This window comes from Rhinolophus sinicus, chromosome 18, assembly GCF_057876585.1.
Source record: "Rhinolophus sinicus isolate RSI-liver-muscle chromosome 18, RSI-T2T, whole genome shotgun sequence".
Classification (NCBI taxonomy): domain Eukaryota; kingdom Metazoa; phylum Chordata; class Mammalia; order Chiroptera; family Rhinolophidae; genus Rhinolophus; species Rhinolophus sinicus.
In genome coordinates, this window is record NC_142518.1 from 13,087,712 (window position 1) to 13,115,376 (window position 27,665).

Here is a 27,665-nt window from a genome sequence, read left to right on the forward strand (position 1 = left end):
ACAAACAAAACAATGGACTTTAAAAATCCTCTTTGCAAAGCATATATCTGATAAGACAGTAATATCCAGAATATATAAAGAACTCTTGCAATTCAATAATAAAAAGACAATAATCCAATTTAAAAATGGACAAAGGATTTGAATAGATATTTCTCCAAAGAAGACATACAAAAAGTACACGAAAAGATGCTCAACGTCATTATTCATTAGAGAAATGCCAATTAAAACGTCAATGAAGTTTTAGTTTATGCGCATGAAGATGGCTATAACCAACATGACACCCCCAATGCTCACAACAGCATTATGCACAAGCGCCAAAAGACAGAAACCCAAATGTCCATCAACAGAAAAATGGATAAACAAAATGGGAACATCCATACATTCAGCCCTATGAGAGAATGAAATATAGAAAAAAGAATGGAATTCTGACACGATACAACATGGATAAAAACATTACCCTAAGTGAAATAAGCCAGACACAAAAAGACAATTATTGTATGATTCTATTTATATATGAGGTATCTACAACAGGCAAATTCATAGAGATGGAAAGAAGGTTATCAGGGGCTGGGGAAGGAGAAATGGGGAATTATTGTTTAGTTGGTACAGAGTTTCTGTTTAAGAAGATGAAAAAGTCCCAGAAATGGACAGTGGTGATGGCTGCACAACACTGTGAATGTACTTAATGCCAACTAATTGTACACTTAAAAATGGTTACAATGGTAAAATTTATGATATATACAGTTTACCACAACAAAAGAAATTAAAACCCTTTGATATTTGATTTCTGACCAGGCCAATGAATGTCCACGGTAAAGAATCTATTTCCCAGCCTCCCTGCAGCTAGGCATAGCTGAGACTAAATTTTGACAAAGGTTGCTGAAAAGTCATGTATAAATTCCAGAAAGTCTTTAAAGGACTGGCTAGAACATGGACATGATGGCTGGGTACAAATGCCCATCTTGGACCCATGAAGCAGATGCCGTGTGCAGAGTATATCTGAGAAGCAAGATCTAAGGAGCCTGGGTCCGCCCTACCATGCTGACTTGCTGCCTCTAATTTTTTTTATATGAGAAATTATCTTTTCTCTAGCTCTTACAGTCCATTCTCCACCCAGCAACCTGAGTAATCCTTTAAAAATTTAAATACGATTATGTCTCTTCTCAGGTTAAACCCCAAAATGTTTTCTAATCTCACTCACAGTAAATTCCATAGTCTTCACGTCCTTCAAGGCTCTTTGTGATATGGCCTCATCTCTCTCCCTTTTTCACTGTTACAACTTCACTGGCCCCTTTCTATTCCTTAAAGAAGAGCAAGCCTGCTCCTGCCTCAGGATCTTTGCATTTCCTGTTCCCTCTCTTGAAATACCATCCCCTCAAAAAAAAAAAAAAATATCCCCATAGCAAACTCGCTCACATAATTCAATCCCTGCTCAATTTTTTAAAAAATCATTAAGCGCAGTCCACAACCATCCGAAATAAAATCACACCGCGTATCAGCCTATTAAACTTCCTCTCTGCCGTACTTTTCACCTATCACTCACCAACATGTATTTACTTGTTTTTTTTTTCTTTTTCCTATCATTAAATTGTAATCTCCATGAGCACAAGGGGTTTGTGTATAGTTTTTCACTGTATGCCCAGTGCTTACAACAGTGCCTAGAACACAGAAATTAAATATATAAATATTTGTTGACTATATGAATAAAACATCTTTATCAAGTTAACTCTAATTCAGTATAGATTATAGATTGCTACAATAGCAAATATAAAAACTGATGTTTTCTGTAATCTGCCCAGTTCAAAAGAAAGTCTCAGCAATTTGATGGACTCTCGCAGTCTACTGATACTATTTTGAAGCTGCTTTTTGACACACACACACAGTGTCTCTACAGAGCAATACCTCAATAACACTGTAGGGGACTTACTAATGCTAGTTACAAGAGGTAGAAATAGTATGTCAGGAGAAGACATGGAGACATTAGGGTAAGAGATTAGTCAGAAGTGGGAGAAAACTACGTAACAGGGTCTGGAGACTAGACAGAATGTCCTAGTGTTAGGCTTGCTTGGGAAAGATTACTTAAGGTATCAGGGACTATATAGTGATCCAGCTCTAAATCCATTACAATTTCAGTGTCCTCTGTCCTGTCTACTCCTTTGGAAGACTTCATTCATTCAACAGCTATGAACTGAGCTCAAGGCAGTGGGGATATGATACAATGGTGAGCAAACACACAAAGAGCCTGCATACAACTTTTTGAGGGGAAAAAAATCACACAGGTGGGAAGTTGCTACATCCCATGATTTATTAGCACCATGCTGGACCCAACTGAACTAACCAGTCACCCTTATCCCAGGATTTATGATTTCATCATATTTCATTTCTTCTGAATTTCTGTGGAAATCTATGCACTGACTTGATTAAAAAAGATTTATGCAAAAATGTTAATGAGGTCAATTTTGATAAACTGGATTTCTAAGATGAAAATATAAAATGTTTTCTTATTTTAACAAGAAAATTAAATTAGGATAAAGTGAGCAATTAAAGGTTCTATCTATATCATTTTTTTTTAAAGAACAATAACAAATGCTGGTGAGGATGTGGAGAAACTAGAATCCCCACACACTGCTGGTGGAAATGTAAAATGGTATAGCCATTGTGGAAAACAGCCTGGCAGTTCATCAAAAAGTTAAGCATAGTTATCATATGACCCAGCAATTCCACTCCTCAGTATATACAGAAGAGAAATGAAAACATATGTCCACACAAAAACTTGCACACAAATGTTCACAGCACCATTATTCACAACAGCCAAACAGTGGAAACAATCCAAATGTGCATCAACTGGTGAATGGATAAGCAGAATGTGGTCTATCCACACAATGGAATATTATTCAGCCATAAAAGGGAATATTCATGCTACAACATGGAGGAATGTGAAAAACATATGCTACATGGAAGAAGTTCGTTACCAAAGGCCATATATTATATGACTGCAGTTACATGAAACATCAGGAACAGTCAAATCCCCACAGACAGAAAGTAGATTAGTAGCGGCCAGGAGCTGGGGGAGGGAGATAGAGAGAGTGACAACTAATGTGTATGGGGTTTCTTTTTGGGGTTATGAAAATGTTTTGGAATTAGATAGTGGAGTTGCACTGCTTTGTGACTATTCTAAAAACTACTGAATTGTTAACTTATAAAGGGTGAATTTTACGGTAAATAATATCTTAATTTTTAAAAATCCTCAGGATTCTACTACATCACATCAGCTACCCAATACAAATAAAATAGTCCAACAGACCCAGCAAAGACACCTTGCAGGAAGACACCTTTGCATGCTCCCACACCATCCTCAAAGCTACCACTAATAACAGTACGCAACGCTGACCAGCTCCTCTGTACCTCACATGCATCACGGTACTTAATCTTAACCACCACTGTAAGGTAAGCATAATTCTTATCTCTATTTCACAGCTGAGAAAATAGAGATGAAGTTGTCCAAGGTCAGTCACGTAGCTAGTTGTCTACAGAGCCAGGCATTGAACTCAGGTGTAGTTCCAGTGCTGCAGCTCTTAACCACCTCACAGGGTGAAGACAGATTCTGAAACATTCCATGGTCTTTATAATACACTGATTATCTTAAATCTGCATTTTTTTTTAACTTTTATTTATTTAAGTGTGCTTTCCAGGACCCGTCAGCTCCAAGTCAAGTAGTTGCTTCAATCTAGTTGTGGAGGGCGCAGCTCACAGTGGCCCATGCGGGGATCGAACTGGCAACCTTGTTGTTAAGAGCACCGCACTCTAACCAACTGAACCAACCGGCCGCCCCTTAAATCTTCTTTTGAAATCCTTTCTTGGTGCAGAGTTTCTCACACTTGCTGAGTCAAGAAAAGCATGACAGAGGGCTTGTGTCACTAAAGAGCACTGTCATGCCAAGTCATTAGGAAACTGGAGACTTTCACCCACCCATGGATGAGGTTTTAACTACTTTACTCCCAATTATTTTATATGCCTCAACACACCGTTGTGCTATTTTTCAATCAGTCCCAAACTTATTGTCAGAATCAAGCCCAGTTTGAAACAAGCTCCATGTATTTTCACTAAGGCCTAGTCAGCCATAGACTTGACTTAAAAGTAATTTGACACTAAGGACTACGGAAAGGGGATGGATAGCACTGGCCCCTGCTATTCACACATTGCCCCTTTCTGGGAGATCCAAATAGTTTGAGGATCCTTGGGCGATCTGAAAATTTTGTCCCATTCATTGTACCTCATAATCATATGGGGTCCCAGAGTTGCCATGAGTTCCACCTACGTTTCAGAACAAGAGATAAACTAGGGTCAATCTAGAATACTCAGAGCCACTAAAAAGAAATACAGAGTCAGGAAAGAAAAACAAGAATCTACCGACAACCAATTTGCCATGCATGGCATAAGTGCTTTGCATATGCCTGCTCATTTACTATTTTAACCTCTCCATCATAAATTGGTTGTTTTCATTTTATGGAGGAAAACGCTTCAGAAACTAAGCAAGTTGGCCCGAGAGCAAACAGCTTGTAAACTGGTAGAGATGGGATTCAAACTCGGATCTCCCCAGCATTTTCTACTACACCTGCCTCTGTTTCATGGTCAGACATCCACAAAGTTCTGAAAGAACTGTACTGACCTCAGGAAACTTGTAATATTCAGAGAATACCAGAATCTAAAGGGCAGACTGTGTCAGACTTTGAATCAGTTTGAGCAAAACATTCAATAAACTTGCTGGTCCTGGCTCCTATCAATATTTAAAAAGCTATTACATTCCTCTCTGGAATTATAAACACCTCAAATACTCCTCTATCCCACAATTTCTGTTGTTTAAATCAAACAGCATATGATGATTATTGAGTAACTTTGAAACATTTTAATAGATTTCACTTAAACATATAAAATAAATTTGAAGGATTAAATCCCTACACTAAAATGAAAATTATCGTCACACAAAAGAATTGAAAAATATGCTGAAACCAGAAGCTCCCTGATAACAGGATGTTTGCATCTACTGATTACCTCTCTGTAGGACTATCTATGTGAAAAATGTGCTCATCTTCATTCTGTAACCGTTCTTTTCTCCTTCTTTCAATGTCATGTCGTAGGTCATTTGGATCTATTACTTTGACCAGAGTCTGAGGAATTTTGACAGAAGACAAACCATTCACATTACTGTTAGTTGCACAAAGACCATATCTAATAAGAATCTTAAGTAAAGTCCTACATAAGTTACCTTGCACTCATTCTGCTAATGACAGTGTAAACTGATAAAAATATTTTGAGACACAATTGACAATAGTCAGAAAAGTTTGTAACACTGAACCAGGAATCCCACTTCTGGGACTCTATCCCAAAGAAAAGGCTAGGTACCCAAATATATTCAAAGTTATATTTAAAATAACAACAAAAAAATGGAAGCAACTTAAATATAAAAAACTTTGAAGGGGAAGGGAAGAATGATTTTATGGTAAGTTTAAGTCAAAGAAATAATGTACAAGCATTGAAATCATATAGACTATGTGGAAATAAACATGAAAAAAACTTACTGAAACTTAAAAAGCCTCAATCATAAAAGGTCATGGGGAGTTCAGAGATTTTATATAAAAAGAGCGTTATTATGGTTTAAGTAAAAAGAAAAAAAGCATCCAAAATTGCCTATACTATGATAGCGACTATGTTAAAATGCCAGATAGAAGACTGTAAGAAAAGATAATCGAACAGTATTTTGTGTTAAATGGTTGAATTAGAGGTTTTTTTAACCTCTGATTTATAAAAGTCCTTCAAATTTCCTATAAGTTGATTACAGTACTTTGATGAGAGGAATTTTTGTAAACATCATCTATTCAATAAACTAACTTATCTCCGTAAGTTCAATAAAATTGTAACCATTCACAAGTGAAAAAACTGTTTTACCAGAAATGTATTAAAATCTCTCTTCTACAAAAACTCTTCCCTCTCAATGAATAAATTAGCAGCTCTCTTAGAACTTGTGATCCTTCTCCTAAAACAAGAGCCAGTTTTCTCCCCCCCCCCCAGTCAAGATAGTTTTTCTAATTAGCAAGGAAATGGGTGGGGGTGGGGTGGGGCAGTGTTGGGTGGGAACCACCTCACACAACACATGACAATAAAACCATTCAGTATTATTTCCATTATTTTGCGAGTTCATATTTCATAGAAACTTTCACACATTCTACAATAAATAGAAGGGCAATATCAAATGAAACTAAGTTCTTTTGCATTCATTCCACATACAATTTAAAAATATATTCCACATGACTGATTTGGAAAAAATAGGTATCCAACATACTTTCTGCAAGCTTTACAGTGTGAAGTTTGGGAATGAATATTAAATGCTATACTTTTACGTCAATTTTACCAAGTGTTGCCCTTAGAGACTCTCTCTCAGGGAATATTTGTCTTTTGTCAGTGTTCTCTCTATAACCTGGCCAATAAAATCGAATCACTGGGAGAGCTTTGTATATTTCAGATTCCTGGGTCTTGATCCTTCTTCCTCATCTTCTTTAACTCTTTTATTCCCAATCACCAGGTCCCTTTCCAATTAGGATACCAACAATCATATAATCTCTCATCAAAAATTGTATTCACTTACCTGTTCTGAATTATATACCATAGTTTGTTTACTCTGAAGTTCGTCCAAAGACATATCTATTCTCCTAAAATAATAAAGGCATATTACAATGAAATAATTATGTTATACACTGATACCTTGATTCCATTACTACAGAACAGAATGTATGATACAGCTGGTGTGTCTTGGAGGACGGAAAAGAAACTTGCCCCCAGTTGTTTTTTGTCTATGTGGCAGTCTCCCAAGATGTACGCAGCCTGTGGAAAACATCACAGGGATGCCTTCGTGGCTCTCAAATCACTAGTCTGTGTAACCTTAAACTTTGCTCCGCGGATCTACTGCACTCTAACATTCCTTCAACTCAGCTCCCAAGACAGGGCGCACCACCTGCTCAGGCAGGTGTCAGTAGAAGACATATGTTTTCATCCGGCTGTCCTCAGAACAGCCACTTCTGACCACATGAAGCAACCCATGATTTCAATGGCTCGACAACTGTTTCTCATTCTTCCAGTGGTAACTTCAGTAGGCAATTACTATAGACACAGCAGAATCAAAGTTAGGTAGGTAAATATTTTCAAAGTCCTACACATTTGAACAATGCTAGTCAATGGCTTCAATACCATCTATTCCATCAAAGTGCACAGGCCTCATACCTGCTTGGGCTTGTCCTGTTTTTAGGGAGGAGACGCAGTCCTAGAATCTACAGCAAGCCCAGGAGGGAGCACCTTCCTGTATCTGTTCTGAGGCTTATCCCCATGAGTTAAACGGGTACACAATAATTAATCATTACCTGTGAATTTCTGGATCTGGATTCAATTTAATTTCATTTACATCTGCAGCTTTTGTATCTTGTATATTTGAGAAACGCTCATGTAGAGTAATGTCGGGTAATGGAAAATAATTTGCTGAAAAAAGAAACAAACAGTTTTATCTCAGTGTAAAACAGATTCCACTTAAAAGATTATATACTCGTATAAGCACAGGAAGAAAGGATTATTAAAAAAACATCCAACCTGTTTTGTCTTGGAAGTATGTGGGACCTAAACTTATTCCACAGACTAATTCGTAATGATCACATACTTCCCGAAACCCAAGCAATAGTAAAACACCTGATTCATGAACCCATGGATTCTGTTCCTATTTGACATGCCTTCTTACTTGTCGGAGAAAAAGAGAGTGGCTCTCTCAAAGTGAGGACCTTTCTTCTTCAAGATAAGACTTTACTATGTCTGGGAAGTAAAGATGGTACACAGCTCTACAGTTCACCTAGAGTAAAAAAAAACAACTCCAAAACAACCCTCAAACATTAAAATGATTCTGAACAAATGCTAAATGTTATGTTTACGTATCACAGAAAGCCTCCTAATGCCATTTTCCTCTAATGTTAACTGCAGTTCATGAAGACATTCTGAAACCAGCTATGCTACAGGCTTTAATCAGGATAGAAAGATAATACTTCTATCTTGACCCATCAAGTGTCAAAGATAACACTTGACCCATCAGAATGCTACTTAAGCAATCTTTTCCCCTAACTTGCTTTTCCTGTTCTGAGACAATCTAGATTTTTCTGCAATACCAGCTCCCTTTCTGCCAAGAATCACACTTCCTTTCAGTAAGAGGGGCTGGAACTGCAAAGGTAAACTGTTTCAAACAAACTGCATGCTTTAAAGTAAATATGTGCCTTAGTTTGAGGGATGCAGAGACAAAAATTCATTTTTAAAATATGTTTTATGAAGGTAAAAAAGATTAATGCAATGGTCTAGTAAGAAATATAAAATGAAAAATTTGAAATTCTCAAAGGTCACCTGTTTATAATACCCACAAATACCGTATTGATGCAGCATCAGTGAGGAAAGTTGTTCTACATGACTGAATTTTTCAATTAATAAAAATTGGCCAGAAGTAAAAACAAAACAACTCAATGCAAATCTTTAAAGTGTTTATTATGCAACTCCCTGATGTCACAAAGTATGCCAAATCAAACTGGAATCTTTTTTCTTTCTTTTTTTTTTTAAGGAGGGCGCAGCTCACAGTGGCCCACACAGGGATTGAACTGGCAACAGTGGTGTTACCAGCACCACGAGCCAACCGGCCACCCCAAACTGGAATCTTTTACTGATCGCTTAGGATCACCCTTCTGGCACAAAGTCCCCTTAATGTCCTCAGGGGCTTTAGAGTATCTGCAAATAACCTAGACTTCCAGATTTCTTGAGTTTCATGTCTGGTTTTTGTTGCTTCCTCCTTTCTGTTCGATTATCAGTTATTGTTTCTTGCTGCTCTCAGTACATTTGTCTTTTGCAACAGCCAACCTCTCCCTTTGTAACTTTTGGGTTTTAATTTACTATATATTGAAGCACAAGGTTTTTGGAACTACATGTAAAAAATGAGGCCTAGGTGCTATGACTGTCTCAAGTCTACTCTTTAAAATAATTTTAAAAAAGAACTAGGCTTGAATTAATACTTGCTATTCTCTTCAACGGATTTCCTAATTAATGATCTAGCTTATAATGAAATATTAATTACTACTACAATATCACAGATATTTACCTATGTCTCGTGAAAAGTCAGTACATTATTTTTGTGTTATCCCTAATGTATGTGCAAAATATACCAACCTTTAACTTGATGGATTATAGTTATGATTTCCTGAGCAAATTCTCCTGTAGGTTTGTTTTCAGTATTCTGAGTTGAGTCAAGATGTTCAAACACTGGATGAAAGTTCTCACTTTTCCTGCCAACAGCAACCAAATCATGTGACATCTGTCTCTCTGTGTTGCTAGAAGCAACCCTAGAATAATTTGTAAATGTTTAACTAAATTTGAAACTATTTTACTGAGAAAAGAACTTATTAAAAATTAATCAAGATAGCTATAAAACTAAAAAGATGTTTATCTTTGCTTATAATTAAGGCATTAAATTGTATGCCATAAAACACTTACGAAAATGAGTAGGAGAAAATAACTATAGATGCATGGATTTGAGTTCTCCTTTTCAAATCAGAGATCATGAAATATTTGCCACTTTAATAATAAGATCCTCAAAATCCTAAGTTAAACAATTTCTACTTCAAAAAATACAGCAAGGCATTAAACACACTCTATATGCAAATAATAATCAGATTATTTTGTACTCCCATATGTCCATAAAATTGTAAACCCAGCAAGCTTATTATACTATCTTAAAATACTATACTTTAAAAGCTCATATCAAACAAAATAACTTCTCCGACTTCACAGAAATCCTTATACCTCTATATCAGTAATGAGAAGCTTTGAATAGTATTTTGAAATCTAATTCGGTTGAAATTAATTTAATCACTTAGAAAGTCTCACTAAACTCTCACAAAATAGTCTTAGTTGTTGGCAAAGTTATGATCATTAGGCCTAATTATCCTGTTTATCCTAAATGTATCCTTAAAGAAATGCTACCATTTGTTATATAGCCCAACTATCTTACCACTTTAATGCTTTCTGAATCTTTATAACTTTCATTAAGCGCTCTCCTGACCTGTAGGCACCACTAGGAAGCCGTGACTGACATATAGCTAACAATTATTGAAGGCTTACCACATGCCAAACACAGGGGCTTAAAGCTTACAGACATCTCATTTACTCTTTGCAATAGCCCTAGGGGAAGGTGTCATGACACTGAGACAATGAATGTCTTGGTCCTTTGGCCTTTATATCCCAGAGGTCGAGCATTCATATGAATATAATCCCATAATGGGAAACTATACCTTATTCCAAGAATGGTGCTCTTGCTTAAAACTACTCTTCAGTTCTTTGTCTGGTGGCAGTTTATACATCACAGAAGAAAATGTCTCATTATTTTATATTTATAGCTCATTTTGGACCTAAAATGGCACTAACCATCTCACACTTACTCCTCTGCACTTAACTCTAAATAGCTTTTGGCTGTTGCCAACAATCAAGTTCACCGTCCAAAGAATTGAGATTTACAACTGCTAGGGTTCTTCGTGAGTATGTTACAGGCTCTACACATACATCCAAAAGAGAAACCTGAAATATGTTTGAAATAACAGCAGCACCACTGCAAATGATGATACATCTTCAAGTAACAACCAATCAGACAGATACATTTTAGGGTGTGGGTGTACCAATGCACACATTTACTTATTTATTTAAGTCATTTAACGGCCATATATCTCAAACTGCTCCAGAGTTAGAAGGGGCTTACAGATAGTCTTTAATTAAGAAGTTTACTCCTCTAACAAGATGGTGTTAAATGCCTATTTTTAACTTATCAGAGGAAAGAAAGGCATCCGCCTGATTTTCCTTGCTCCTTGCTTTCAAACCAGCACTGTGGAAACAACTCCCTGCCAAGGCAGAAACACGGCAAAGTGGTTAGAAGCAGGTTGATGCTACTGCTGTGAATTCCCTGATTCATTACAAAAACTTTCCTGGGAGGGCCCATTCCCCTTCTTTCCTCCTGATTTGCTCCTAGCTTCCCACTGTGTATCTGATAACTAGCTAACAGACATTTAGCGATAAACGCTAGAAGCTCGAATGGCCCGGTAACCACCACCACAAACAAAGAACTACAAATGCTCTCTGTTTAAAGGGGTTTAATGGTACAAAAAGCCTGTTCCATACCAAAAAAACATAGCTTTAAAAAACATTTTATAGGAGAAAAAGAAGATGTTTAAAAACGTTTAAATAGAACTATAAAAATGGTCTGGATGGACCATAATGGCAAATCAGTTGATAATGTTTTTTTTATTGCAGCCTTAGTTTCTCCCAAGAGGAAACTAGCTGATAAAGGCTTCCAGTTTTTCACCTGGTAATTATTACAATTTATTTCTAATTTATTATTACTGGCATAACTCTTAGCCCCACTCCGTGCCTCACCCTCAGCCCATAGGAGTGCTGTGGTATACACTGAAGCTATATTTAATTCCTCAAATTTTAGAGTTTAAATTTGCTGTTAGTTAAAAAAATTATCCTAGAGTTACTCTGCTGCAAGATTTTTAACACAAATATTATAATTATTATTTTCCAGAAAATAGTATAACCTGAAATTTCAGTCTTTTACAAACAATTATACTTTTGCTATATGAAAACCCTTGAGACTTGAGAATGCAAAATGTTCTAGGTATTTATACATTTGTAAATATAATCACCTCTTGGTTCAATTTTCCTTTTTCCTATTTCCTGTGACATTATTGATCAACAAGTTAACATTTTCAGGAAATACCCCAACACAAGCAGTTAAGCTGAAAAGACCAAATATTCTCTTTTCAGATGCATTTTAGACAGAAAATTAAAATATAGTCAAACACCTGTATTCTAGCACTGGTCTGATTAAATCTCCCAGGTTCCTCTGTTCCCTCCCCTGACCCTTCCCCATTTTTTTCTCTGTTTAAGGATATTTCCCGACTTTCTCACTGAGAAAGTCATAAAAACTAAAAAAAAACAAAACAAAACAAAAAAACATAAAAAGCTACATTAAACTTTAGTTTCCTCTTATACACAGTTAAGATCCATCAAAAAAACCAACTGCATGGCAAAACGACAGTAACAAAACCAACAACCAAAACCAATGTATAATCCCCTGTCCTCTGGAAGCTTATATATAATAAGTAATAAAATCCGTATGACACAAAGGTTTCCTTTCTTCCTTTTCTTTCAAATATAGCTTACATTTTGCACAGCATCCTACAGTTCATAAAGCACTTTCCCAATTAGTAATTTGCTCCCGTCTTCCGATGAACACATTTAGAATTTCTGGAGTTGAGGGAAAAAGGTTAGGGACACTGCTATTCCCTTAACTCAGCATCTCATTCCTTGTTTCACGAAAGTCCCCTAGCTGCCCTTGCCAACCCCAATGCCCTCCCAAGCCTCCTCACAGGAGGTATTTTCTGGCAGCCACAACTGAGCTGCCTGCCCTCTCCCATGAGCTAATCCTGTCAAATCAGGCCGCAGTGCGGCTGTCTTATCTTCATAGCCTCCCTTTCACCGACTGCTCAGAACCACACAGCTCCAAGTTCCTGTGTGTGCTTTCTGCCTCTGTTAACCTAGAAGCATAAAATGTCTTTCACCTCATCACGTGTCTGAAACACAGCATTACCTTGGAAGCCTAACTCACATGTCAACTCCTGAAAGAAGCCTCCTGAGGCCCCCCAGCTTGGCACCACGGGTGTCACGCACCCCTCATGCATCACTCTCTGTGCCATGGTGCTACCAACACTGCCCTATTGTCTGTAGGACCAGAGAAGAAAGCTAATCCTGTGCCCATCTATAGTGCTGGGGTACGCTAAGCAGGCTGTCTCACACGGGGTAGGTCCTCAAAATCTACCAGCTGAATGAATACATGATGATTGGAAAACGACTTGTACAATTTGAAATGTGAATTTCGGCTGAAAAAGATGACAGACTTCAAAATTCTAATCGAGGCCAATTTAATTTTGTTTTTTAGCTTTCTTGGCTTCCTTCTTATTTTAAAAATTTTTACTTAATTTAGAGCCATTTAAAATTTAAATATTTCATTTCTTATATAATAAAAAATCTCAAATACATACAAAAGGTCAGAGAACCCCATGATGAGCCTGCCAAGCCAGCTTCAGTAGTTATCAACATGTGGCCAACGGAAGCAGAGGCACAAGCCAGGAGGAACGGCAGGTTAATTTGGGCCCCAAAAGGCATGGCCCAGTGACCTGCCCAGTGTCACAGAGCTGCTCAATGACCCACCAGAAGACAAAACCTATGCACCCCAACCCCAAACAGAATGTTCACCTCCCTATACTAGGGCCCCTAAGAGACACTAAGAGAAGCCAGGGTAAAAAATAGGAATGAAAATGAACCTTCTCTCAGCCAATTTTTGACTTAAAAAATGTATCTGAGAAATATTTTAGGAGAAAAAAAAGCCTTACTTTTTCGTGATACATAACAGCGAGGTAGCAGGTTTGTATATCACAAAAATACCTCCACCCACAGCTTCTCTTGCCTCCAGCTGAACAGTACCTATCACAGGTAAACTTGCGGGATTACCTTCCCTCAGTCCTCGCTATGGCTTTTCACACTGTTCCCCCACCTACACAGCACCCCTTTACTCGGAGCCTCAGGGCTCCAATGCCTCCTGGGGCTGTCCCCACGTCATCCCCTTTCAGAATGGGGAAAGATCTGATGGGGGTAGGGAGGCCAGCTCTGCACCTCCGCAGTGGGAAATAACAGGATTAAACGCTGAGAGCAACAACTTTGCCAGCCGACCTTCCCACCCCCGGTGCCCAGTACCAGCAGCACCCCAGGACAGGGACATCAGAGCCGTGGGTCCATTCGCGCCAGCTTAGTCTTCTCCACACTGGTACCCCTGCTCCTCCCTGTCACTTCCTTCCTACCCTGACCAAGGTCAGGCTCTCACCTCCTGAGCCCAACATGAACCCCAAACTCCCTTCATCTGCCCCAAGACTTCCAGATGTATACAACAATTAGTGTTTGGGGTTCATAACACCCTTAGCACAAATTTTCATATGGGGACCCCCTAACTTACATTCTGAAACATATGACTGTGACACGTATGGAACTTCTACCTCTGATAAGGCAGTTTCTGATAAAGCAGGTCACTAGAATATGGTCTTTGGTAACAGAAGTGTTAACAACACAGTGAACATTCAAGCAAGTTGTCTACCTGCTGCTCCTCTAGATACAAACTGGCATCGAAAAATCACTAGGTGATAACCATGTGTCTTCAACTACGTATCTTAATACTTGACCAAAGCTAAGAAAGTAAACAAATGCACAAAATGAACCATCTTAGTCTTCACAAAAAGTGGACAAACTCTCTAGGTTTTAACCAACAAATAAACCTCTCTCCACTCTAGGATTATTTTAATCTTTTCAAGCAGAAGAAAATCTAATTTATGTTAATAATTGAGAAGATGACTCTATTGAGGACATTAACTACCTGTGTTTTATGATATTTCGTCAGTCCATACATAATTCAATCCAACCCCACAAAACTCTTCCACAACTCATTCATCGATAAATTATTGTAAATAGAAAGATTTTGTTGACTATGATGTTTTATCATCCTGAAGAGATGCATATATTCATTACGTTATTTATTCTCCAGGTTTTTGAATAGAAAGGATTCGCAGTGGAAGCTCTTTATTACATAAGCCATCTTACAGGTCCTTGTCAGGTAATTCAAACGTGCTGACAGGCGCCCCTGACAGGTCATAAAATTTCACAAAATTATAGTTTATAAATTCAAACAAAAGATACAGCAGCCTCAATTTTAGGAAGCTCACTTTTGTGACACACGAAGATCAAGCTCCCATTTCTCAGTATCAAATTAACTGTGTTTAGTATCTTTAAAATAAAATCCTTCAAAACCGGTATTTCTAAGCAGTCTTTAAAACTGCTACAGCCAATTTATTAACTCTCTTCATTTTGAAATGCATCAAAAAAATAAGATGGAATGAAAGACGAATAGATGGGCAGATATGTGATTACAAAAGTAGAGTAAAATATTAATTGTAGACTCTACATCGAGGGGTGGGTATATAGGTGATCACTGTACAATTCTTTCAACTTTTCTGTGGATTTGAACATTTTTATGATATGATGCTGGAAAGAAAAACAACTTAACATCCCAAATGTGATGCATACAGCAGCCTTTGTACTCTTAAGATTTAAGAACTACTAGGAAATATAATAGCATAAAATGATTTAAGACATATCGGATGAAATAGGACACAAGATTATTAACATAGTATTATGACAGCCATGTAAAATATACACAGAAATAAAAAAAGGAGCTGTACTAAAATATTAATAAAATTGTCCTTGGGTAGTAGGATCATGAATTATTTTCCCACCTCTATTTGTCCAACTTTCTGTAATATAATCGTATTTGTAAATGTTTTCTGCATATATATATATATATACACATATGTATATTTTAAAATATTTTCACAAGTACAACGAATGTAAAAAAATATGAGGTGGACTGTATACCTAACTTTAAGAAAAGGAACAAAATATATTTTGTAAAAAAAAAAAAAGACTATGGTAAGGTTTACCTCCCTCCCTATCACATCCTAACCTTGGATTGTGTTTTCTCTTCTTTGTGATTCAAATACAGATATGTCAACTGTGAACATAAATGGATCAAATCAACATGGTCCGTCACTTTTGTATTCACATAGTGGTACTGTATTAAGGTCATGTATAGACTTAGCTGACACGGCCAACTGCAGTGCCTTCCTATTCTCAGAATTCAGAGAGAGAGTAATATTCACAATGGAAGAAAGCATGCAAACCTCTTTAGGAAAATAAAACTTATTACGACAGCAGTCTATTTTTTAAAGAATCATTAAGAACTAAACCAAATGTCTTCTAAATAAAATAAGCCTCTTCCTAGCCTCTAGCTTAATTTCCTCTACCTAGGAGAAGAATGGAGTCACATAAGCGCCAGTCATTTTGAGATGGCAGCAAGAACCACATGAAGTCACCAGCCTCCTGCAGTCACAAGGGGACATGTGGATTTGAGACCAGGCACTCTAAGACAAGTCGCTTCATGTCTCAGGGCCTCCCTCTCCTCCTCTATAAAATCAGGGCCTGCTAAGGTCCCTTCCAGGTCAAAAATTCTCTGAATTCCAGGCAACAGGGAAAACAGGCTGTGAGAAACTGAGTGCGGAATAGGTCTCCTTGAACTCCACTCAGCCTATTCCTGGACACAGAAAATCTGGCAGCATGAAAACACACAAATTCATGAAGAGAAACGACTCCATAGAATGATCTGCCCCCCCAAAGGACCTTGAGATACGACATGGAAACAAACAGACATCAGATCATCCTGTATTACTAATTACAGGATTCATTCTCATTACAGGGCTTTTTTGAAAAAAATCTCAGCAATCCCTTCTCACTGGTTGGACTCTAAACACACTATTAATTCCATTTTCAAAGCTCCAAATAAAGGTGGCAAAAGGAGTTATTAAATATCATTAAGAAAAAATAAAGATAATACCTGGATGAATTTACTGTTTTCTTTGCATTTATTGTAACTGTAAGTGATTTCCTCATAACACTGGCAGATGAAGGTTTTACATCAGAAAGTTTACTTTTATCAAGTTGGTTACTGGAAGAGTTGCTCTCTCTTCCGCTATCCCCTTCTTTCTTTGTTTTGTCCTTCCGTTTGTCAGCATAGGGTCTCAAACCAACTTCACTTTTACTGGAATGAGTACAGGTAGTGCAGTCTTTCTTAAACGGTTGAAGAGGTTCTTTGACTTGCCCACCTTCAGGCTCTCTCCTTTTTCCAATGTTAGAACAACTGGGCTCTCTATTCACCGGGCCTTTTTGAGGACTGTATTTTCTATCTTCCTCCTTAGAGTACTTCTGAGTTCTTCCATCAGAAAAGTCCTGGCTCCCGTCTGAGGTCTTGTGACGTTTGTGGTGATAGTCGCTGGATACCCTGGTTGCTGAACTGGTCTCGGGCGGCTCCCTGTGAAAGTGTCGATGAGCCTGGGATCCCAGGTTCCACTGATCTTTCCTCTCAGGCAGAAAAGAATGCCTGGACTTCCGCTGTGCGCTTCTGGCAGGCTCTCTGTTTTCATACCTCTCCATGTCTGTAGGTCTTTCTGATGTGTGTCCATGTTTTCTGAAATAACGATCCTCAGGATACCTGTGTTGACATAAAGCAGTTTACACTTGCACTAGAGAGAAGAAAGTGAGAATTTACGTGTGTGGAATGTTGTGTAGCATGGCTTTCAATGCAGAATGCAGTGTGACAAGTTAACCTATAATCCCTCAAGCCAACTCATAGAGGCCCAAAGTGGTTAAAGAGGAAATACCATCTTTCAAAAAAAATATTCTAGCCATCAACATGATTTACTCTGACCGTAAATACTTCACTACCACCAGTAGACCATGACTATATTACAATGCTTTTTATCTTTTTAGACAAAAGCTTTTCAAGGTGGTTATCTTTAACTATAAAGTAAACACTTTTTCACGTGGGGCTTTATACCAAATTACCCAGATTTAATGTTTTCCTATACCTGTTCTGAAAAGAGCTCCATTTCTCAAAATCTTCAGAGCCTCTTCTAAGTGACTGATAATCTTTTTTATCGTGTGTCCTCTGGTGCCTCAACTCATCTTCATGCCTCTTCCCTTCGAATCTAAAAGAATCTGCTATTGGCCTCTGAGGTGGTTTCCCTCCTGTTCCACTTCCTCTAACTCTGTGGTCATCAGGAATATACCTTCCTTGCATTTGCTGGGGATAGTAATTCCTCTGGTGCTCTTTGTAGGATACACCTTCTGAGTATCTGGGCATATAATGAGACCTTCTATCATTGTCCTCTCTTTCTGGTAAATATACTTGCTGAGGCTTATAAGTATAAAAGTCGTCTAAAGAGTTTCTTCTTATGTTTGGGGAAGGTGATCTATGTTCATGAGGTCGGTAATACGTATTTCCACGAGAAGGAATCCTTGGTTTACTCTGTCCATGTTGCTCATTGTCCGTTCTCCAAGTGGTGAGTCTTTTCAGATCACTCCTATATTCACAGTCATAATGCCCATGAAAAGGTCTTTGTCTGTAGAATTCAGGTATTGGAGATAAAGGCCTATGTAAATAAACACAGAAAAGTTTAGTCCACTTAAAGACAATAAACTGTGTTAACATGACTTACCTAAATAAAACATTTGCTTTCCACTGTTTCTTCCACTCAGATTAAATCCACCAATTTGGGATATCTGCGTGCTAAACTGTCCACGTAGGGGTCTGATTATGCGTGTGCCCAATCCAACCAGCATACTCTTTCCATCTGAACTAAGGCACCCGCGTATATATCAATGTGGGCGGAGCACACCTGTCCGCTGGACAAGGACCAGCTTGGGGGAGCAGCAGGACCCATTTGGGAAGATTGCTGACAGCAAAGTCCTGGGGTCTGTCAGCAAGAGCTTGCATCAGGTTCAACAGTCAGCTAAGAAACAAGCAGGAGGATTCACGCAAGTAAATGTGAGGAACAGTCTGGAGAACTGAACATATCCTCTGAAATTAGATTCTAAGAGTTTATGAAGCTACAATAAACTCAAATTCAGACCCAAAACGGACTCCCCAGTTTCTCCAATTGTCTATTCTCTCTACCAAGGCTATATCCAGCAGCAAAAAATACACACTTAAACAGTATGTGAGGGTGGGGGAAGAAGAGTGTCTTAAGATTTGAATGTCATGCTTAGCTCCTTCATAAATAGCACTAACATATAATAGATAAGTTGATGTCTCTCTCAGAACTACTCCCTTACATATAAAATAAAAGATGTTATTGAAACCGAGCTTGTAACTTTGGCAAATATGTGCTTTAACGCTGCTGTAATGCTCTCCAGGGAAGGCACATCCTTTCTGGAAATACCTTCTCCAATACCTCAGCACGACCAACATTGAGCCCTTCATTCCCACTGAGGAAGGCTTCTGTATCCAGAGAAACCCGTCAGTCTGAATTGACCAGACTTCAGGATAAGCGAGAGGAGTGTCACTACCTGGAACACAGTAAGTTCCGTTTTGCACCTGAGGACGTTTCCTCCCATCTGACCTGTCCAGGCTCCCCATCTCCTCCCTCAGGGGTGAAGATCTTCGAATCAATGAGGTGGCTAGCCTTGCAGCTTTTGTTATTGCCCCCTCTTCAGAAGTTACCGCGGAGTTGGAGCAACCTTGAGCAAAACTCTTTCCATTTGGTGACCTGTCTATGCACCCCCCCGAGAAAGGAGGCAGATTTAGCTTCCTCGCGCACATACTGCGATTTATATACTGGACTCGGCAATATCTCCCTCTGGAATCACCAAGCTAGATGTACTGGCAAGTGTATTATTACTCAGCTGAAGCAGCAGCTCTGTCCTCCAGCTGGCTGCACCTCATCACAGGAAGAAATAACTGGAGCCTCTGAGGACTTCCTAGAAGATTTCATCTCTTCCACCGCTAAGGAGAAAAGCTGGCAGTTTTTGTCCTTGGAGGCTGAGTTCCTCCAGACTGGACAAAATACTCAATCTCTGTTTTAATCCATACTTCACACTGACTACCACTTTGATACCATAGTTCACATCAGGGTTTTATTGCATAGAGCCCCTTTCTTCTGAGTGAGATTGCTGGGATGGCTGCTATCATTTTCAATTCTCCTAAAAGGACAAAAGAGACCCAAGGAGTCTGTTGGGAGACAATTCTCCATGGGTCTCCTGCATTCTGCACACCTGTGAACAGAAGCATTGACAGCTTTTGTTCCAAGGCAAACAGCCTGGGAAGATGGAACTAGGGCCTCCCACAGGGACAGAGGGCCAAGCTGTTTGCTGTCCGGGATAATAAGATAATGTCTTCTCTAAGGCGAGAGCCCTGGTGGTGCTCAGGTTCCTCAGCCATGTTGTCACCCCACTACTTTGCTCTGCAGCGGCCACCCTCAGGGAGCTGGGGATACGGGGAACAGGAGCATGAAGCTCAGGCTGCCTGATCTCCTGTGAGTAATAAACCCCTTTGCCTCTGAGGCAGGAGGGCCTTGCACCAGGTTACTGGTAGCTTACAAGTAGGGTAAAATATCAGACCCTTTACAGTTTTGGACAGAGTCTTGAGGAGGAATCCAGAAATCACGCACTAAGCTTGGGTCTTTTCTGCTCCCTCACCAAGGTCTACCACAAAAAGGTGAACCAAAACGAGCTCTGAGATGCCCCCCATGTTAAAATCATTCACTTCTTTACATTCCCTTTTTGTCTGAAGCTCCTTCCCATTACAATTTGGTCTTACCAACTCCAAATTGAAACTGTTGAAGAAATGATTGATTTGTGATTATAGACCCACAATGAACAAGCACAGCGGCCAAGTGACATTAACATGAAAACTCTTGGTCTGCCTTTTGTGTAGGTAATTATGGGCTTTTCAACGAACTAGTCATTTTCTCAGCTCTGCCCCTTTGCTCCTGTTGTCCCCCTTAACTGGAACACTTCTTTCTTCCTTCCTTTAACAATTCTACTTATCCTTAAATGGCCGGCTAAAATCTCACCTCTTCTTTGAAGACTTTCTTAGTATTGCCTCCCCACCCCCACAAAAGCAAAACTATTCCCTCCCCGTGGACCCGCACGCACTTTCCCACTGTATCAGTGCCGATGGCGTCCACGTCTCCAGCCGGCCTGTGTGCTTGCTGAGGGTCACACGATGGCATATTTTCCTCTGTAGCCCCAGACCCTGCCAGCAGCAGGTATATGATAAATACTGGTGAATTGTTGCAATCTAATTCTATATATGTTTGCTACTACCATCCAGGAAAGAGAAGACTTGAACTACAAGTGAGTTATTCAAAACTCTATTATTCTGCCATGAAGAAGAAATAGGAAAATCCCAATTTTCTAACTCTCAATTTCTTCCAACATATTGATTATGAAATAAACAAATAAATAAAATATACACTGAAAAGTTCTAAACCACTTACAGCTGCGAAACATAACATCTCAAAGGTGTTTCGCGCTCTCCCTTGCTGTGGCCATGACGTTTCTTTTTATTATGGATTAATTCTAGCGGCCAGCTGTCATTAAAGAAAGCTGTCCACTCCTAAATCTTAGAAATGCAACCTCCAGCCTATAAAGCACCTACTGTGAATAACCAGGTCCCATGAGCTCATTAAAATAGGTTTTTAACAGTACTGGTGAATTTGAACATCAAAGTACAACCCAAATCCAAGCTTGCTCTGCTAAACTAAGAACTGCTCACCTGTGTTTCCACCTGGGGGATCCAGACCGTGACCGTGACCGTGACCGTGCCATCCTTTGACACGTGAGCCACGATCCACTTTTAACACTGCAAAGAAACACAGTATTAGCAAGTTTGTAGAAACAGCCTACAATCTGTTCTAAAAACAGTGAATGCCACTGACTTAAGCCCTCTGTGCCTCAGTTTTCTCATCTGTAAAATAGGGGTTTTAATAATAGGACCTGCCTTATTGGAATGTTGTGAGGTTAAAATAAATTAAATCAGAGGTCAGCAAACATTTTCTGTAAAAGACCGGACAGTAACTATTTTGGGCTTTGTGGGCCATATAAAGACTCTATGCATCTCTTTCTTCTTCTTTTCTTAAACAACCTTCTTTTAAAAATATACAAACTATTCTTAGCTCAGGGGCTACACAAAAAAACAGGCCCCAAACACCAAGTGCAATGTAGTTTGATGATCCCTGAGTTGACTCATGAGAAGAGCTTAGAATAGCGCCTCACACATAGCAACCGTGAAGTAAGTGTTCCCAAGAGAAAAAATTACCCAGAACTCTTCTCTCTGAACACAACCACTACTATCTGCCTGTCTTTGCATGTACATAAATAAACATTTCATATAATCACTGTCAACATGTTTAGGAACACTTGATGCTATCTCCTGCTTTTTAAATTGTGGGATAATAAGAATCACAATGCCTAATTATAGTACTCAATTGCTACCTAACTTCCACCAGATAAATATACCAAAACTTAGTTAAGCACGATTAGACATTTAGCTTGCTTCTAATTTTTTTGCTAAAATAAGCAATATCAAATAAGTAAATTTTGAAAAACACGTAAACTTGATTTTTAAAATATTCTTCAGTCTTTAAAAGAAACTGACGGCTTTAGGAACTGAATTGAAAAATCCACGATTCAGGCATAATCTTCTATACTAGCTATTATTTACATTTCAGTAACCCTCCTCAGTTCTGATAATATAATTAAGTAGTTCCCAACTTACTGGCCCCAAACTCTTGGTGGCTTTCAAAATTATTGCCATGGTTCCATGACTAAATACATACAACCAGCATGCACAGACTACATAATATATGTCTCATATATTATAACCTCTATTTTGCAAATTTCTGAAGATACTGTGGAGGTTGTTGAAATATAAATGGCTTCTTGCCACTATGTACTTTTTCCATTGACTGATAAAGTACAACTGTTATTATGTGGACATCGGTTTAAAAAAGGAGTCTTCAGAGTCAAACATTTGCAAACTATTGTTATAATGAATTTCAGAAGAAAGTAAAAGCATATTAAGGTCAAAGGACTTGAACCAGATCACTCACCAGAAGAAGTACATTCAATTCAATTCATTTAGTTACAACACTGCTTTTTTCGAAAAACAATTTGAGGCTTGGAAGGGCAATTAGTTCAGATGTACTATGAAATTAAGACACTAAAGGGGAAAATGTTTACTCAGTAAATATCAAAATACATTCCTTCAACAAGTACTCAACTGAGTACCTATTATTTGCCAGGCACTGTTCTGGGGATACAGCAGTGAACAGAAACAGGCAAAAATTCCTGCGCCCTGGAGCTTACATTCTACTGAGGGAGCTTATAATTTAACTAAAGAAGCTTTGGTTATCATTTCATACCTATTGTGCTGAACAAAAATAATAATAATAAACCCAAAGGTTGTGTGTGAGACACCAAATATTGTTGGTGATGATTAAAAAGCATAATTTTTCTGCAAGGTAATATTTTTTTCCATTTTATTGTTTTGGAAAAGATTTATTGAGATATAATTCACAAACCATACAATTTACCCATCTAAAGTGTACAATTCAATGTTTTTCAATACAGTCACAGGGATGTACAACCATCAGCACAACCTAATTTTAGAACATTTTATCCCGTCTAAAAGAAACCCCATTAGCAGTCTCTCCACATTTCTCCCCTCCCGTGACAACCACTAGTCTATTCTCTGTTTCTAGGAGTTGCCTATTCTGGACATTTCATGTAAATGGACTCATACAATATGTGGTCTTTTGTGACTGGCTTCTTTTCCTTAGCATAATGTTTTCAAAGGTCATCGTTGTTTTACTGTGTGTCTGTACTTCACCCTTTTATGGCTGAATAATATTCCACTGTGTGGGTATACCACAGTTTATTTATTCATCACTCAATGGACATCTGGGTTGCTTCTATTTTTTATTATTATGCATAATGCTATGAACATTTGTGTACAAGTTTTTGTGTGGACATGTATTTTTATTTCTCTTGGTTATATACCTAGGAGCAGAATTGCAGTCATGATAATGCTATGTTTTATTTTTTTGAGCGACTTACAAATTTTTCTAAGCAGCTCCATTATTTTACATTCTCACCAGCAATGTATGAGGGTTCTAATTTTTCTACACCTTCACCAACATTTGTTCTTGTCCGTCTTTTGGATTATAGCAATCTTAGTGGGGGTGAAGTGGTACTTCAACTGTGGTTTTGATTTACATATTCTTAATGATGGGTCATTTCCAAATATGTAAGAAACTATGAAACTAATCTTGCCTACTTTCCTTTAATCTAATCTTTTCAGCTTAAAGTTATTCTAAAATAATTTAAAACAAAAAATTAGCTATATATGCTAAGATGTCTATATCCGCTTTACTTATAATAGAAAAGGAAAAAAAATCACCCAAACTTATAACCCAAATGCCCAACAATCAAATCAGTAAAAGACTAAACAAATTTAAAATCCATACATCTAGTCACTTCCTACTTTTCTCCTTGCCTTATGTATGTCTTTCCCTCCACATACCTTATTAGTATACCACACCACACTACTTGCTTTTCCCTGATCAGGTCATGCTGTTCCAACCACATAGATGGCCTTCCCTCATTCCGCCTGAAAATCCCTATTCTTTCAGGACTGACCATCTTCTCCCCTGGGATTCTTCCCTTGACTTTATTTTTTCCCCAAATTTCTTTCTTCTTGGGAATTCTGGGTTTATTCTGTGATCATTTCAATACATTGTGATTATTTTTGTTTGTGTAACTGTATTTATTTCAATAGGCAAAAGACTCCAAACAACATTATTACAGAACACAAAACTCAAATGACCTATGGACATCTGAGATATTTCACCTCATTAATAACTGAACAAACACGAATAAGGTCATAAGCATTCCACACCCATCAGATTGACCCCTCCAAAAAAAAGAGAAAAAAAAAGGAAGTCGCATCTTCCGGAGTGTTGGTGAGGATATGGAATGAGAGGGACTCTCACAGATTGCCAGCTGAGTATATGAGTATAACCAGTTTGAAGGGGTTAGCAGTTAAAGTTGAATGTGCTCATATCCCACAGCCCAGCAATTCCACTCGGGGACATACCTTAGAGCAGTGGTTCTCAAACTTCAGTGTATGTCTGAATCACCTGAAAGACTGGTTAAAACACAGATTGCTGGACCTTACCCCAGGGGTGGGCCCCACTTCTAGCAAGTTTCCAGATGATGCAGATGCTGCTGGTCCGGGGACTACAGAATTACTGGTTTAAAGGAAAAGGTGGGGGTCACGTGGGAGAAAATGTTTACAAGTGAGATTCACTAATTATGTGATTAAAAGAAGTATTACTTAGAATATTTTCCTTTGCTAATATTAAAATTAGTTTTACTAAATTTCAAACTATTAACTCAAAAATGGGTGAGTTTTATTGCATGTAAATTATACCTCACAGCTGTAAAAAGGTTAGCTTTAGGGGGATGGAAATGCTCTAAGATTAGATCAGATATTATGAGGTGTGATAAAAAAATTATGATGAATGTTTAAATAAAAAAAGATGTATTACAGTAAAAGACACATTGCCATTAATCCCCCTCAAAATACTCTCCCTCACTTCAAACACACTTATTCCATGTTCTTGCCACTTTCTGAAGCAGTTCTGGAAGTCCTCTTTCATGGGTGTCTTTAGTTGCACTGTCGTGGCTGCCTTGATGTCCTGAACCGATTCAAAACATTTACCTTTCATGGTCATTTTGACTTAGGTGAAGAGCCAGAAGTCACATGGTACCAGATCCGGTGAATAAGGTGGATGAGGACACATTGTAATGTCTTTATTTGAAAGAAATTGCTGTACCAGAAGCGATGTGTGGCACGGAGCCTTTCCCCGTTGTGATTACACAACACAGTGAATGCTGCTGCCGAGTGCCATCCAACGGAAAGGCAGGGATCTTCAATACGGGAAGCGGAACATCGAACCTTAGTAACAGTGTGTGACAAGTTTCAACTTGTTCAGTGCAGTCAGTCGGGTGTGAGCTACGGTTGAGAGAAGGTGTTTTAAAGTGTGCTATCAATCATCCTCCATCATGACAATGCTCCATGTCACACATCGCTTCTGGTACTGCAATTTCTGTCAAATAAAAACATTACGGTGTGTCCTCATCCACCTTATTCACTGGATCTGGCACCGTGCAACTTCTGGCTCTTCCCCAAAGTCAACATGATTCAGGACATCAGGGCAGCCACAATAGAGCAACTAAAGACACTCACGAAAGAGGACTTCCAAAACTGCTTCAGAAAGTGGCAAGAATGATGGGATACATGTTCAAAGCGAGGGGGAGTATTTTGAGGGGGTTAATGGCAGTGTGTCTTTTACTGTAGTAATTTTTTTTATTTAAACATTCACCGCATTATTTGATCACACCTTGTACAGATGGTTGCACAACTCAGCAAGCATACTAAAAACCACTGAATTGCACACTTTAAACCTGTTAATTATATCTCCATAAAGCTGTTTTTTAAAAACTTAATGTTGTTGGCAACTGCTTAGTGCACATCAGCCAGTAATGAAAAGTACTGGCTCAGGGGCTTAATGAATAAGAAAGGAGAGTTAATTTAAATCCTACAAGTCTGAGATAAGCATGGTTTTTACATTTTTAAAGGCTTGCTAAAAAAGAAAAAGGACTACGTGACAGAGACTACATGTGACCCACAAAGCCTAAAATATTTACTATCTTAGGTAAATATTTTATTTACTGGTCCTTTACATTAAAAGTGCGTTGATCCCTGATTTAAACTTGCTTATGACTAGCATAGTTATTCACCTTTTTGAGTGGGTGAAGAGCGGGAGCGGGAGCGGGAGCAGAAAGGAAAGACTGAAACACCAGCAGGGTTTGTGGCTTCGGAAAAGGAGATGTCAATAACAGAAGATAAATTCGTTTCTTTCTTTTTTTTTTTTTTGCCCTAAATTACTTTTTTATTAAAATCACGACATCTTTTTTTCATTTATTAGCCTTTCATGTTGGAATATCTACTTTTTTTTATTTATTAAATGTATTGGGGTGACAATTGTTAGTAAAATTACATAGATTTCAGGTGCACAATTCTGTATTACATCATCTATAAATCCCATTTAGAGATAAAGACACGTGTGCTCCAATGTTCATTGCAGCTTTGTTTACAGTGGCCAAGACATGGAAACAACCAAAATGTCCTTCGATAGATGAATGGATAAAGAAGTTGTGGTATATATACACAATGGAATACTATTCGGCGGTAAGAAAAGATGATATAGGAACATTTGTGACAACATGGATGGATCTTGAGAGAGTAATGCTGAGCGAAATAAGTCAGACAGAATATATGGTGATGGAAGGAGATAAATTCATTTCTACTGACTGCTATTCCAGAGTGAACTGGACAGGCCCAAGGGCAGTAAATGAACCCATCTGCCCTTGAACATAGAAAGATGCCTCAACCCTACCTAATCATGAAGATAAAATTAAAACAAGAAGATGCCATTTCACACTTGTGAGGTTTGCAGAAATTTTAAAGTCTGATATCCTGTGTGTTTACAAGAAAATAGACAAAGAATTTCTCAACTGAGGAAAATTCCTCCCCAAAAAACCATGAAGCAGAAGAAAACCCTTAGTCTGTATTCCAAACAGAATTAAATATATCCCAAAGCATTTAAGGATATTCAAAAAAAAAAAAAGGGCCGGCCCAGTGGCTCAGGCGGTTAGAGCTCCGTGCTCCTAACTCCGAAGGCTGCCGGTTCGATTCCCGCATGGGCCAGTGGGCTCTCAACCACAAGGTTGCCGGTTCAGTTCCTTGAGTCCCGCAAGGGATGGTGGGCAGCGCCCCCTGCAACTAAGATTGAACACAGCACCTTGAGCTGAGGTGCCACTGAGCTCCCGGATGGCTCGGTTGGAGCGTGTCCTCTCAACCACAAGGTTGCCAGTTTGACTCCTGCACAAGGGATGGTGGGCTGTGCCCCTGTAACTGGTAGCGGCGGCTGGACCTGGAGCTGAGCTGTGCCCTCCACAACTAAGACTGAAGGGGCAATAAC

General features: G+C 38.6%; 1 protein-coding gene across 12 annotated transcripts in view; it reads right to left on the reverse strand.

Moving 5' to 3' along the window:
• BCLAF3 (BCLAF1 and THRAP3 family member 3) overlaps nucleotides 1-27,665 on the reverse strand; it is a 59,019-nt gene that overhangs the window by 23,720 nt on the left and 7,634 nt on the right. For 7 of the 12 annotated variants that reach the window (XR_012493535.2, XR_012493534.2, XM_019755422.3 and 4 more), the window contains exons 2-8: nucleotides 21,332-21,418; nucleotides 17,643-18,206; nucleotides 16,613-17,266; nucleotides 9,238-9,410; nucleotides 7,413-7,527; nucleotides 6,644-6,707; nucleotides 5,053-5,168 (exon numbers count right to left, since the gene is read on the reverse strand). Coding sequence is in view for 10 of the 12 variants with exons in the window: in XM_019755422.3 (XP_019610981.2) it covers nucleotides 5,053-5,168; nucleotides 6,644-6,707; nucleotides 7,413-7,527; nucleotides 9,238-9,410; nucleotides 16,613-17,266; nucleotides 17,643-18,206; nucleotides 21,332-21,384 (1,739 nt within the window). In the remaining 2 variants the exon portion in view is untranslated. The remainder of the gene's footprint in view (nucleotides 1-5,052; nucleotides 5,169-6,643; nucleotides 6,708-7,412; nucleotides 7,528-9,237; nucleotides 9,411-16,612; nucleotides 17,267-17,642; nucleotides 18,207-21,331; nucleotides 21,419-27,665) is intronic. The other 5 variants (XM_019755424.3, XM_074324264.2, XM_074324266.2 and 2 more) reach the window with 3 other exon arrangements.